Raw genomic sequence first — 15,460 nt, forward strand, 5'->3', positions numbered from 1 at the left:
CGTGCACGGCCTCCGTCCCTGACACCATTGGGTCAGCACTGACTGGGGTGATGGATGACAGAGTTGGCTAATGTCACATGGCCATGTCATTTGGTCCACTTAATTGTTTAGCAACTCTTTTACAGTGGGAGCTTCCTTCTGGGTGCTAACCTGTGATACAAAAATCTTCACACATCATGCCCACTTCCATATGCCCATTCATATGCCATCTTGTCCCCTGTCTTGTAATATCACCCCCCACACCCAGGCCCTTGACCAGCTGGCCAAACCATTTGTTCCACGTATATCCTAACCTTGGGTTGGGCCACTCCTGTTTTCCACATAATGTGGATAATCGGTGTGTTCCCCAAAGCCCTGCCCATTGTGAAAATTTCCCCTTGCCACCTCTAAGAGGGGCTATACTGCCTACACTGTATATCTGGATTGTACCCAGGTATGGAGCTAACCCTCTTGTGAACCCAGCTCTATCTTTTTCCTTCTCCATCAGCTTAAGGACCCCTCCACTCTGCCTAGCAGCTCTAGGTGTGAGTGGAGGGAGAGATGCTGAAGCACGGGCATGGGTCACTGTGTCTGGGGTACCTGCTCCTGCTGCCGGCTTGTTCCTCCTGCTCCTGCTCCTGCTCCTGCTTGGTTCTGGACGTTCTGCTTCCTTCTTACTGTATAGCTTCTGCTTGCCTGATCTTATGACTTGTGTTTTCACAAGATCCTCAAGTGACTTTTGTGCCTGTAACTGCAGAGCAGTACTGGATAGTGGCAGTCAGACCCAAGGAGGTGTAAAAGTGATAGAACCCTCCAGACAGAGGACACAGGCAAAGGCTCCAGAGAGAGAGCTACAATAGGAAACCCAGACCGGAAAAGGGAAGGGATCATGAGCCAACGCTGGAGAGACAGGCTGGGGCTAGATAAGCTAGGGTGCAGGTGCCAGCTTAGGGATTTGGGACATTGTTCTGCTGAGATGAATAGGAAGCAATTGAAGGGTTTTAGGCAAGAATGTAACATAATGATTTTGTGTGTGCATGTGCATGTGTGCGTGCCCATAAAATTCATGTATATATTTGGCTTCAATGTGAGAATGGTTGGAAGGGAAGCAAAATGAATGCAGGGAAATCAGGAGGTGATTATTGCAATAGTCAGGGGAGAAATGAAGGTGGCTTGGAGTAACATAGGGGCTATAGAAATAAAGAGAGGAAGAGGCAGATTCAGGAACTGTCTTTGATGTGAGATTGACAGAATTTTGTGCCTGAATAGATGTGTGCGCAAAAAGAAGACAGCGCCTCAGATCATTTCCCCATTTCTGGCCTAGCAACCTGTGGATGGCTGTGCAGATGAGATCTGCTTGGGACACATTTGAGGACATTTTGTATAGATGGAATCATGTAATATGCAGCCTTGAAACATCCAAGTGGCAATGAAAAGCAAGAGTTGGGTTTACAGAGCCAGAGCTTAGGCAAGAGAGTTACCCCCGGCCACGGGAGTAAAGGAGGTCACCCACCAGGTAGAGAGTCTGGGAAAGATGGCCCGTGGCTCTCTCGAGAATTCCATCATTTACAGAGGTGGGTTGGAGGGGAAGGAGTTGGAGAAGGGACAGAAAGGAGGTGTCTACCCTCGACCTTTGCCCTCCCACGACCTGCGTCAGCACGGCATCCAGGGCAATCCTGTGCAACAGAAGCAAGTCCACTTCACTTTTCTGTTCTGCAGCCACTTAGATTAAAAGCTCAAGTCCTTATAACAGCCCCCAGGTTCTACATGGCTGCCCCGATCCCTGGCTCTGTGCTAGCCACATGGGCCCCACTGCTGCTCCACAAACAGGCCAGAAGCACTTGCTCGCAAGAGACTCTGCTCTAATGCCCTGTCTCCCCAGTAATGCTCTTCCTCCAGATACCTGCTTAGCTCACAGCCTCCATTCTCATTTCCTCAGGTGGGCTTTCTCTGACCTATTCTAACCACAACCTGCTACCTGCTCTATCACTCTCCACTGGCCTTAACCTGCTCCACTTCTTCTTCTTCCCTTAGCACTCAAGCATCAACCATACTCCCGTAATTTACTTGTTATTATTTTTAATTTTTTTCTGTCTGCCCTTACCAGAATAGGATCTTCCCAAGGACAGGGATCTCTGTCTATTTTGTTTGCTGATAAATCCCAAGTGCCTAGTACAGTGCCTGGCACAGAGTAAAATGCTCTATAAATACTTGTGGTATAAATGAGAAAATCTGCTCTTAAAGGGAGAGATCCACGTGACTTCTCTCTGCTGTTAATGGAAATGGAGTTTTTCCTTGACTGTGCCTTGCTATTTAGCCTCCCTTTGAGGCTTCCATGTTTTTGGAAAGCCATTGATTGGGATAGGCTTCTTGATTCTCACAACTTCTCAATCTTTCCCACATTTTCTGTTTCTCTCCACAGATACTTTTTTAAAAATTGAGGTATAATTCACATACCATAAAACTCTCACCTTTATCAAATGTACAATTCAGTGATTTTTAGTATATTCACATGTTGTAAAATTATCACCACTCATTCTAGAACATTTTTCTCACCCCAAGAAGGAACCCCATGCCCATTAGCAGTCTGTGGTCCTAGAAGCCTCTGGCGGCCATTAATCTACTTTGTGTCTTTGTGAATTTGCCTGTTCTGGACATTTTGTGTAGATGGAATCACATAATATGCGGCCTTTTGTGCCTGGCTTCTTTCATTTAGACAATGTTTTCAAAGTTTATCCATGTAGCCACATGTAATAGTGCTTTATTTCTTTATATGGCCAAATAAAACTCTCTTGTATGGATATACCACATTTTATTAGTTGATGGAAATCTGAGTTTTTTCCACTTCTGGGACACTATGAATAATGCTATGAACAGTTATGTATACATTTTTTGTGTGAATATATATTTTAAATTCTCTTGGGTATATACCTAAGATTATGGTAATTCTATGTTTAACTTCTATGTTAACTATGTTTAACTCCTTGAGGAAATGCTGAACTGTTTTCCACAGTATCTACACCATTCTACACTGCCCCCTGCAATGGGTAAGTGTTCCCATTTTTCCCTATCCTAGCCAATACTTACTGCTGTCCATCATTTTGATTACAACCATCCCAGTGCATATAAAATGGTGGCTCATTGTGGTTTTGATTTGCATTTCCTTAATGACTAATGAATTTGAGCATATTTTTATATGTTTGCTAGCCATTTATATATCTTTTTTGGAGAGATGTCTACTCAAATCCTTTGCCCATTAAAAAATTTTATTGATACATAATATTTATGCATGTGATATTTTGTTACATACATAGAATGTTAAATGATCAAGTAAGAGTAGTTAGGGTAAAAACTAAAAATAGAACTACCATACCATCCAGCAATTCTTTTGCTTATTTTTAAATTACTTGCCTTTTATTGAGTTGTAAGAGCTCTTCATATCTCTGGTTATAAGACCTTTATCAAATATATGATTCACAAATATTTTATGCTATTCTGTGGGTTTCCTTTCAATTTCTTGATAGTAACCTTTAAAGCTTTTCGGTTTTCATGAAAACTTTGGTGAAAGTTTGCTCTTTTTCCTTTGGTCCCACTTAGATACAGTGTCTATATTCATTCTGACAAGAGGAAGGTGACAGCAGAAAGGGACAAATGAAAAAATGACAACTTCACAGTTCATATTAGTAAATGAAATTATTTAGAAAATTGCCTTTCACTGTATGGTATAATTTCTGTTGGTGGATACAAGCCAAGTATGAGTCATATGCAAGTCATCGTCTATTCCATTTAGCTGGATGGATCAAAGAGACAGAGTAATGGCAAATATCACCCTAGAGGAAACCAATTTGTGTTTATAACATTGCAAATGATTTATAGATTGCTTAAGCATATCTATCAAATCTAAATGGAATACTTTAAATCAGCTCCATAGAAAAGCAACACTGTGGGATGATTTCTGAACTGTGGAAACTGTGTCTTGCGGATCTAGTGTCTTCCAGCACAGAGATAGGACAGATTGCCATCTGGGAAGAGGCACTCCATTTTCTCCAGAAGTTTGCATTTGATTCAGATGGGTACATTCCAAGGAACACAGGACCCAGGCTCATCTCTCGGAATCTAGAATAAAAACAAATTTGGATGTTCAAACCTGGGAAATGTTTCTGACTTAGGTGAAAAATAGCAGAACATAAAGTAGGTTAAACACCAGCAGAGGGCAACCAGGGCCCTGACAGGTCAGGGAACAGCAGCCTGCGAGGTGCGGAGGAAGCCAGGGGAGGACTGGGGAACTCCTGGGGTTATCATCTCACGCTTGAAGACCACCCAGTGAAAAGTGGGGTGGGTCTCTGTTTCTCCAGAGTAGAAGAAGCAACGTGTGGGGGGCTTAGGGAAAACCATGAAGGATACCACAAAGAGCCAGTGTAAGTGGAGGATGGGGGGCTTTCCCCTCAGTCTAAGTCAGGGTGGTAACTGTGAACAGCATGACTTTCTCCCACAATTAAAAACGCTGTCCCTGAAAATATCCAAGGAGGGTAGAGATGTCTGCTCGGCATGGGCGCTGTTGCCAGAGGGGAGAGGTTCCTGCTAGCATACTTTCCTGGTGCCCTTTTGGGGTTGGGGTGGAGGCAGACTGTCAGAGGGGCCTATACTCCTGGCCTGGGTGTCCTAGGTTCAGGGCACAGTTCCTGAACTTCTGTTCCTGACCAAGATGTCCTAGGAAGGGAGCAAAACAGGAGAGGAACATAAAACTAATGGGAATGAACCTTCTTTTGTCCAACAGTATAGAGTGGAGCCACGGAGGACCAGGCTGATGAAAAAATGCAACCCGAGGGGTACAAATTCAAGGACCCCTCTGCACGTCTGCTCAAATGCCCCCATGTTTCCCATCACCTTTTCTGGCAAGAAAAGCCACAGCAGTGGGTTCACAAAACCTTACCACAAGAACAGAGGCCAAAAATTCAGAATTTTATGATCACTATTTTTTTTTCTACTATGCAGAACATACCATTTTTGTGAACTTGTCTTCACAGGCCATCCTAATCTTCTCCGGGGTCAGCGGACTATTAAGGCTCAAGGGTCCGTGCAGGCCTCTCTCCCGTCGTGCTGCACTCACTGCATCATGGATAGCGAAAAACACGGAACACCCCAGGAACAACCCCGACTCTCCCAGACCCTTGAAGGGAAGCATGCCAGCTAGATTATACCTCTCTCTCACTCTGCATATATGTGCATATTTAGGCATATGTGCATATATAAAAATATTACATACTACATACGTAAATTTTTTTTTTGTTTGTTTTTTGAGACAGAGTCTGGCTCTGTTGCCCACGCATGACACTGGAGTGCAGTGACGCGATCTCGGCTCACTGCAACCTCTGCCTCCCAGGTTTGAGCCATTCTCCTTCCTCAGTCTCTGAGTAGCTGGGATTATAGACATGCACCACCACACCTGGCTATTTTTTTGTATTTTTAGCAGAGATGGGGTTTCACCAGGTTGGCCAGGCTGGTCTCGAACTCTTGAACTCGGGTGATCTGCCCGCCTTGGTCTCCCAAAGTGCTGGGATTACAGGCATGAGCCACTGCACCTGGCTTATGTAATGTTTTTGTTTCAAAAAGTAATTTAATCTTTTGATCCAGTATTCCCATTCTTAGAATTCTAGCCTAATGAAATGACTTACATACAGAAGATGATTATTAGGCATGAAGATGATTATTGCAAGGTAAAAAATTAGATAGAACCTGATGGCAATAGTTGATGTTAAGTTCTAAGATTTGGAATACTAAAAATTTTTATCATGATGTTAGATTAGAATTAAAATGTTTAATAAGAATTTTTCTTCTGCGATCCTGGTAAAAATCCCAAACAGTCAAGAGACGAATGTAGCCCTCCTGTCACCCAACAGGTATCATATAAACATGCATATTTACCCGTAAAGCGCCACTTACCTTAGACGAATAAAGAGTATTTGAGTTTTCAGAGGGAGGCAACAAAGAAATGTGAAACTCTGTGGGTGTGTCACAGATGGCAGGGATTTTATATTGGTCTGGACCACGAGTGTGCAGAACGCCCTGGGGAGAATAATTCAGTTCTTCTATTGTATAAAGTCCCATGCCTTGAATAAATGCACCTTCAATCTGAGGCAAGAACAAAAAAAGAATTTCCACATATGAGAAAACACAGTCAACAGTAAGTAGCATTTCAACTTCATGTTGTTTGTTTGAATTTTAAAATTGTAGTTTAAGAGCGTTTTCAGGGTGTCTTGGAGCATGTTGCTAAAAGTTTACCTAAAAGCCATTTTAAACATCTTGTGCAGCATTAAGTTAAAAGAAGTTCAAAGTCAGCTGGGCACGGTGGCTCACACCTGTAATCCCAGCACTTTGGGAAGCTGAGGCGGGCAGATCACCTGCGGCTGGGAGTTTGAGACCAGCCTGACTAACGCAGAGAAACCCCGTCTCTACTAAAAACACAAAACAAATTAGCTGGGTGTGGTGGTTCATGCCTATAATTCCAGCTACTTGGGAGGCTGAGGCAGGAGAATTGCTTGAACCTGGGAGGCGGAGGTTGTGGTGAGCCAAGATCACACCATTGTATTCCAGCCTGGGCAACAAAAGCAAAACTTCGTCTCAAATAATAATAATAATAAATAAAAATAATTAAAAAAAAAAGAAGTTCAAAGTCAAAGGACTTGGGTTCTGATCTTGGTTTGGCCATTGAAATGAGTGCTCGGGAAGAGTCTTCACAGAGCCTGGAGCCTAAGCACCCTCTTTTTTTTGCCCATGAGGCAGACAAACCCCCTTGACTGATGTGTCCAGAGACCCCAGAGTGCTACAGTCCCATTGTCTCATCCCACCTCCTTGCCCACAAGGTGGCTAGCCTCACATCTCTGGACTCTGATTTTAGATCAATCTTCCAAAAACTCCAGTCCATCCCCACTAAGTGAAGTCTTGTCTCTAAAAGCCCTCCACCCACCCCTGGCAGTCCCCAGCCCTCTTCTGCTCTCCAACTCCCTCCTCATGGCCCACCCTCCCACACAGGCCTTCCCCATAGTCATCCGCCCTGGCCTGATCAGCAGCCATGAACAGGCATGCTAAATTCCCTGTTTCTGTAGGGTGACTTCCTCCACTGTTCTTTCACCCCAAATGTCGTTTCTCATTCTTTCCTTGACAACTTGGTCCACACCCACTTCCTCCCTAAGCCTCCTTTGACTTCTCCACACCAGAGATTCTTCCCATTCGCCAATAACACAATGTCATGATGGTGGGGGCGGGGAGTGGAGGGGGAGGGGACACTAGATGGTGCCCTAAATCAGAGGTAATGAGCTGAATTGCCTCCAGGTTGGATATATGTAAAGCCAGTATGTGAAGATTCCAGGTGGGTCCTAGAGAGTGTGGGTCTCATTGGAGAGTGTGGGACTCTAGAGGTGCAGCCCACCGACTTTTCGCTCGTGGAAATGCAGATGCAGTGTGGGCAAATTTTCTGTTTTCAGGAGAAACTAGATGTTTATGACTTTCCAATCTTTTCAACTATTTCAAATTTAAATTTGAAAATGTCTGTGGGTAGAATCCAGCACTACAGGCTGCCTATCAATAGCTACTGCTCTAATGACTTGAGACTTGTGATTCCAGCAAACTTCAAACTCCTCGAAGCTGAAGCCCATTGTGTGGCTAAGGCTCAGCACTGGGCACTAACTCTACGTATGTCCCAGAAGTTTGGAGCTCATCGGTCACCTCTAGGCTTGGTCTTGCCTCATTCAAGCTCCCTAGTCACAGATTGTATGTTTCTTCAAAAGCTACGGAAAACACTTTATTTCCTTCCCCCTTTTAAACAGTAAGACATTTGAGCTTTGCAGCTGGTCTGAATAGAGTTGACTAAAGGGGTAGAAAAATAAGATGATGAATAAGCCTGATGGAATGCTCCCCTGCAGACCCCACTGCACTTTTGGCTTTTACAAATAGAAAGTGAGACATATCAGTTACACATACCTGGCCTATGTCAATGGCTGGATTTATACTGCAGCCAACATCCATGACAATGTCTGTTCTGATGTTCTAGTAAGAAAAAAAAAGTTAAAATGTTTATTTTAATGAGGATAACTTAGGGAGAAGAAGCTGAGGAACACTTCCTGCCAGGCTGACTTTGGTATAAAGCCTTTCTTGGAGCCATGTCATTTCAAAAGAAGTAACAAAGATTTTCTTATATGACAAAGTTTGTTCTGTAAAACTTTCAAAATTATACAAATACTCTTAGCCAGCTGAAGCACTGTCTTTTTTTCTTGGAAATAATAGGAGAAAAAAATATTTACTTGATTTTGATTCAAGCTGGATGATGCAACAGATTGAGAAATATATGACACAACAAAAGAAAACATCTATGGCCCTCACGATCCTAGTTGCAAAGCTTAATGGCTAACTTGCAACCCAACAGCCAGATACAACTGGCTGAGGAATGTTTACTGAACCACAGAGTTCAGGGTGCATCCACAAAAAAGTCTTTGAATTGTCATCTGAAAATCTCCCATTTTCATTTTTGGAGCAGAGAAGAGAATAAAGTTGACTACAACTTGCTCCTGATAACCTACAAATGAGGAGAAGCACAGCAGGCCCAGCCAGAGTGTTAGTAACACCATTGCTTTCCAGCAAGTCCATACATTTTTAAAAAAATGTGATGTAATGTTCTCTGCCATGACTAACAGATTGTACTTATAATTACTAATTGAACAAAATAAATGCAAGAGTTTCCTTATTTGATCTAGGACTTTCATCTAGCATTTGAAAACTAGATAATGATTGGAATGTTTGACAATAATAAAACTTCAGGAACTCACATCTCTTATTTAAAGACACAGTAAAATGTAAAATCCTCTTTGACATCAGTCAGCAAGACTGGTCTTTCAGGAGATAAGAGGCCTCAGCTGGAGGTGAGAGGAGGAGCTCTAAAGTCTTCAGTGTTAGTGAAGTTTCTGCTTTCAAAGCTGTGGGCTTAGGTTGGTGGGGCTGGCTCATGCCTGTAATCCCAGCACTTTGGGAGGTCAAGTGGGGGCAGATCACTTTAGGACAAGAGTTCGAGACCAGCCTGGCCAACATGGTGAAACACCATCTCTACTAAAAATACAAAAATTAGCCAGGGGTGCTGGCACATGCCTGTAGTCCCAGCTACTCAGGAGGCTGAGGCACGAGAATCACTTGAACTCAGGAGGCAGAGGCTGCAGTGAACTGAGATGGTGCCACTGCATTCCAGCCTGGGCAACAGAGCAAGACTCCACCTCAAAACAGAAAAAAACAACCCACAAAGCTGTAGGCTTAGCACTGTCAGTCGTGTCTTTTGCTAGGGCTGGAGATAGTAGATCTAGGTTGTGGTAGGCTGCCTCAAAGATGGCTCTGGATAACCCTCACCTACTGGTATTCACATCCATATGTAGTCTCCTCCTCTACTCTACCAGGCCAGCCTGTGTGACCAATAGGCTATGGCAGAGGTGACAGTAGTCACTCTGAGTTAGGTTATAAAGCTGGGCTTCTGTCTCAGGTACTCTCTCGCTTGCTCACGCTCTCTTTTTCTCTTGGGCTGGTCTCTCTGGAGGAAGCCAGTTGTCATGTCCTGAGGACACTCAGGCAGCCTACAGACAGCTGTCCACATGACAAAGAATGGAGGCATCTGGCCAACAGCCAGTGAGGAGCCGAGGCCTCCTGTCAACAATGCTATGATGGAGGGAGGTGGAATAGGATTCTCCTGTCCCCACTGAGCCTTGAGATGACTGTTGCACCCCAGCCACAGCTTGACTGAAGCCTCAGGCAGAATCACCCAGACGAGCCACTCCCGGAGGCCTGCCCCTCAGAAGTGGTGTGAGCTAATGAGCATCCACTGTTTTCAGCACTAAGTTTGGGGGTAATTTGCTGTAGAAGAACAGATAACTGATATTTAGATGTAAGTTCAAAGTGAGGAAAACTTTGCTGGAATAAGGGCAATTCTATCAACAGGAGAATGGCTGAGAAACAGGCCTTTGGGAAAGGCCCCTGGTAGAATGTCACATTCTAGCCCTTTGCCTAGCAGTGACACCAACCTGAGCTGAGATTTAGCTTTTATGAAGGCATCTGATGAGACTATATGGCACATCCCCTAAGATCATTCAAATAAGTTATAGGAACATGCCTTAAAATTTCATACTAGGCTAATTATTACCTTGTTCTTGGATCTTAACAAGGACAAGGCATATATAGGAATATAAGAAAATCCACATGACTAAGTTTTTACCAACTTTTGCTTTGAGGGAGAAGGATTTAGAAATTAGTTATATGGGCAGGGCTCAGTGGATCACACCTATAATCTCAGCACTTTGGGAGGCAAAGGTGGGCGGATCACTTGAAGGCCAGGAGTTTGAGACCAGCCTGGGCAACATGGTCAAACCACGTCTCTACCAAAAATACAAAAAGTAGCTGGGTGTGGTGGCGCAGCCTGTAATCCCAGCTACTTGGGAGGTTGAGGCACGAGAATCATTTAAACCCAGGAGGCAGATATTGCAGTAAGCCAAGATCAAGCCACTGCACTCTAGCCTGGGTGAGAGAGTGAAATTCTGTCTCAAAAACAAACAAACAAACAGAAATCAGTTCTATGCAAGAACCCACTCCCTAGTAGTGTTGGGCTGCTACTCTAACACAAAACCATGCTCAGAGTGACCACTGTTTTGCCCTAGTCCAAGGTTACCCTATAGAGATAATGGCTGAGTTAGAACCAGACAGGTCAGATACTTGAAAAGGCAGGTTCAATAAAGGTGACCATAGTTTCAGAGATTAGGTTGACTATAGTTTTAAAAAATACATGCAGCCAGGTACGGTGGCTCATGCCTGTAATCCCAGCACTTTGGGAGGCTGAGGCGGGCAGATCATGAGGTCAGGAGATCGAGACCACGGGTGAAACCCCGTCTCTACTAAAAATACAAAAAAAAATTAGCTAGGTATGGTGGCGGGCGCCTGTAGTCCCAGCTACTTGGAAGGCTGAGGCAGGAGAATGGCGTGAACCCAGGAGGCGGAGCTTGCAGTGAGCTGAGATCGCGCCACTGCACTTGAGCCTGGGTGACAGAGCAAGACTCTGTCTCAAAAAAAAAAAAAAAAAATACATGCTGGGGACTTACTAAATGAAAACTTAAATCTGATCATAATCCAAGAATGCAGGCATAGAGGATATTTGTAAATATCAAGAACTAGAGCTTGTTTCAAGGTGCATTTTGGAAGAGATTATCACTAAACTGGTAGCTTGGTCACATGACAGTTGTTAGGGTATCACAGTCCCATTTAATGGATCAATGATCTTTCATTATTAATGACTGTGACCAGTAAGTGGCTTCTTTTACTCCCAAAGGCTCTGCTACAAGAGGAGAAATTCTATGAGTCTTTAAAGCAAGAGAGAGAGAAAGAGGGTGTGTGTGTGTGTGTGTGTGTGCACGTGCACGTGCGTGTGCATATCTCGTCAGAGCATCCCTTGAAAGCATAAGGATGCTCTGAAACTATCTAAAAAGCAAGACCAAGCCGGCTCTGTGGCACAATGGATAGCACATTGGACTTTTAAAAGGCAAGACCTAGCTGAGAAAAAGACATAAAAAAGTGGCCACTACCGGCCCTGGGCTGGCTTGGTGCTTGTTAGCAGATTACAGATGTCTATGAAATCCTTCAAGAATGATATATTTTGGCATTTCTCATAAGAAGTCAGAATTGCTGGTTGTGCCAACAGTTTACGTGAAAGCCCCCTTTAGAGCATGTTTCTTTCTTCAAGTAGTTTTTTTCCTGACTCCATTTAAAAGGGCCAGGGAAATAAAGACAGGTCACCAGTTGTTTTCCATGGCAGCAACCAGACCACCAAGGCAATTGTGAGGATTCTATTTTTTTCTGGTAATCCGGGGGAATCAGCCTTAGGCCAAATGCACAGTGCTGCCACTCACTCAGCTCTCCTCAGATAGATGGCATCTGTGGAATTTAGGTGCATCGTAAGTGCAACTTGACCTTTCCAACTGGTACTGACCTTATGATCCCCCGTCAGGCAGTCTATTTCAACCTCGGAACAGGCAGCTCCATAAACGAAGTATTCGAAGGGATGGCCTTCGCCTTTCTCCCAGTTTATGTCTGACTCATAACCTCTGGAGGAAACAGAATTCTTGAGTGTTGTTAAGTGATCAAGTCCCCTAATTGCAGACCATGATGACTGAACAGACTCATGAGGAGTTATGTAAACCACAGGAATATACCTGTACAATGATATGCCAGCACCAAATGTATGTGATAAATGCGTTGAATAAATAAATATTTAGTTTTTTTCTTTTAAAACTTGCTTTGTCTGATAAAAATATCTAACTACTCCTGACTGGTGCCTCCTTACTCCTGGAGGTTAGCTTCTTACTTCATGAATGTCCATCTTACTGCTTTTGGCTAATATTGGATCATCTGATTTGGGGAACTCAACCTTCATTTTACACCAAACGCTATTTCAAAGGTGCATGCTTCCTGCTTTGTCTATCTTTCTGGCTCCAGAATTTGCCCCTCTGTGTGAAGGATCAGGTCCTATGGTTCCCATTCTTTATCTCTACTCCGGTCTCCCACCATCAAGCTCCATGGCCTGCTCTGTTCCTAACTAATCTTTAAGAACATCAAACAAATATTAATGGTAAAATAGAAGCATGAGTCAGCAGCTTCCAGAACTCTCTACCCTCTCTCCTCTGCTGCCCTGCAACCTGGAGATGGCCATTAAAAATGCTTCCAATGCCTGTTCCTGACAGGGAGTCAGTGCCCAGGACTCCCACACCAATGGCAAAGTGATCAAACCAGGTAAGGCTCTACATCACTCTGCTGTCAGACAGCTTTCACTCTCCATTAAAATAATTTAATAAACTGTTTTCCAGATTCAGTGTGTTCCTGTTGTCTCACATCTTAATGTAACATGGTTATGGTCCAATTTCTTTTTTGCCAGTACTGAAGGTGTAAAATGGTACCCCTTTTATGGGTTTAATTTGCATTTCCCCACCTTTGTTTCTTAAGAGGTAGATTGTGTTTTCAACAAAAAGTCAACCACTGCTGAGTATTCCAAGTGCTAACCCCAGGGAGCCTTAAAATACCACCCACTATGATTAGAATCATCAGTTCAGCTGAATTTTGTGTGCCTATTTTCCCTAACAGGAGTCTTTCTGGATACCAGCAATTAAATGTTCTTTATAACCATGGGTAAATAGAAGGTACAAAGTCAACGTTTGCCAAAATTGCAAGGGAACTGAAACTCTTCCTCACGATACCACTGTCATTCTCCATAGCGATTGGAGAGAGTATTTACCTGAAGTATCCAACAGCTGAAAGGCTAATGCTTTCATCAAAAGCAGTCTGTGCCTGTGAAGGAAGAGCATAGCATGCTGCAACAAGGATGCCCAAAGAAAGAATCACTGAATACTTCAATTTTAATTTTACCCTGTCTGCTAAATAAAACTATCAGCAATAGTAACTAGGAAGGACCCAGATTAATCCATTCCTTTTGGCATTCTCCATTTCTACAGGCGTTTGTGGTTCACACCTTGTAGCTGTTTGTTCAGCACCTATGATGGTAATAAATGCCTGCTGTGGTATGCTACAGGCTGGACTAAAGTCATCAACATATGTTCCACTTAGGAAGAAATTCACTCGGTTATCTGTAGTAGATTTCCAATTCACATGGGACGTTTTAGAAAACAATGGTTGGTTGGCTGCTTAATTTTAATATCAGGTTCCTGCCAGTCTATAGAGTAAGGGTTCATTTTATAATCCATATTTATGGGAACTATCAATCCTTTCTGGGCACATTTGTTTCAGGTGAGGGGAATAATTTTGCTAAATTGTACCATTTACACCAAAAGGTCTCCTGACTCTGCAGTGCAGAGTTGACTGCTATGCAGAAAAATCAGGGTTAGGTCCAAGTCCCTAAGTCTAAGAAGGAAGGTCAGAAGCGCATCAATCATTAGAGAAGAAAGTGGGCCGCATGGCTGCATTTCATGGTGGTGAACTACTCCCCATGCTGCACCTCTCTCCAGCTTTCTCCAGTCATACTGACTCAGCCTTTCTGGGCTCAGGTAGCATGGGGCAGAGGACAGAAACAAATATACCCAGGAAGTATAGACAGATCCCATAAATATGAGTTATAAAATGAGTCCTTACTCCACGGAATAGCAGAAACCATTTCTAAGTGGGATCCTCAAATGTTATTTCCCCCAGACCTGTATTCATAAGGTTGCGAAAACTGACATTCTAGAATAGCCAGCGTGACACACGTTCCCAGTTTTTATGGATATTTGTTCCACAACATCTGGTAGTTGATAACCTATTACTTCGAAAAGTTTGTTAGTTGACTTTAGAACGTTAGTTGACTTAGAACTTTTCCAACTAGATTGTAAGCAGATCAAAGGAAGCAGTTGAATATTTCCGTTCCATTGAGTACCTATTACTGGATGAACATACACCCACTGGCTTGGTTTCCTATTTCTAAATGAGTGCTTATATGATTTTTACTTTTACAGAATGGTTCTACTATTGTTTTTCTCTTTTAGGAACAGTAGAACCCAAAGAAGGAGAAAAAACAGATGTACAGTTATTATCCAGACAATCCCTAGGTTCCATAGGATGAAACATTAATTAATTCTGGATTAAAATAGGAGTTCTGGCAGAAGAACTATCTTTTTCTCTAACAGAAAATTTTCCCAGATGCAAGAGTTCCTCCACCACATTGTGATAGGATTTCCACATGCTAAGAGCCAAAGGCCTTTTATTTATCATTATGCAATGGTGGTACCTTTGCAAATGCCTTTTCTACAGATTTCAATTAATGCATATTGCTCTTGCTCTCCTCCCACTCCTTTTTCTTCTAAAGTAAAATACAGAGAACCATTGATTCTCACCCAGTCTTTCCAAGTTCCTTTAGGATTCTTGCTGATGATGGGTTCGAGGCGTTTTAGAAGAGTTTGACAGGCATCCTAGAGATTATTTTTAAATTAAAATTATGATCCTAATTTCATGCAAACACCAAATTCAAAACAACATAATATGTACCATTCCATAGGCTTATCTAAGAGGGAACATGGAAAAATAAGACACCAACCCTGTATGAAGGTGATATCAAAGGTTTCATACAAGTGTGTGCACGTGTGTGTGTGTATGTGAATGAACTGGCCTTGTAAGCCATGCTAAAAAGTCAGGACTTAATAAAAAAAAAAAAATCTCTTGGAAAACCACGAACCATTGCTTTCAGACATGGCATGGCCACATTTATTTTGTGAGAAAATTCACTCCGGCAGCAGAAAGCTAGAGCAAAAGGCGATGAAGTTGTGGTGGAGAGACAGAAGTCCTGCATCGGCCCTGGGGAGAGGTGGGAGTCTGTCACAACATGATACTAACATAATATGGAAACAGAAAGACAAAGACACTTTTGAGTAGACTTGAAAGGACTTGCTGATTAGAAAAATGTCAGGAGTGAGGGAGAAAAAGA

General features: G+C 43.0%; 1 protein-coding gene across 1 annotated transcript in view; it reads right to left on the reverse strand.

The window, feature by feature from the left end:
* Positions 1-3,227: 3,227 nt before the first annotated feature.
* Positions 3,228-15,460, reverse strand: part of LOC126932129 (aldehyde oxidase 1) — an 88,304-nt gene continuing 76,071 nt past the window's right edge. Inside the window, exons 29-35 of the mRNA XM_050750676.1 lie at positions 14,874-14,948; positions 13,286-13,338; positions 11,987-12,101; positions 7,960-8,025; positions 5,923-6,111; positions 4,982-5,149; positions 3,228-4,095 (exon numbers count right to left, since the gene is read on the reverse strand). Of these exons, the coding sequence (XP_050606633.1) occupies positions 4,045-4,095; positions 4,982-5,149; positions 5,923-6,111; positions 7,960-8,025; positions 11,987-12,101; positions 13,286-13,338; positions 14,874-14,948 (717 nt within the window). The 3' untranslated portion in view covers positions 3,228-4,044. The remainder of the gene's footprint in view (positions 4,096-4,981; positions 5,150-5,922; positions 6,112-7,959; positions 8,026-11,986; positions 12,102-13,285; positions 13,339-14,873; positions 14,949-15,460) is intronic.

This window comes from Macaca thibetana, chromosome 12, assembly GCF_024542745.1.
Source record: "Macaca thibetana thibetana isolate TM-01 chromosome 12, ASM2454274v1, whole genome shotgun sequence".
Taxonomy (NCBI): Eukaryota; Metazoa; Chordata; class Mammalia; order Primates; family Cercopithecidae; genus Macaca; species Macaca thibetana.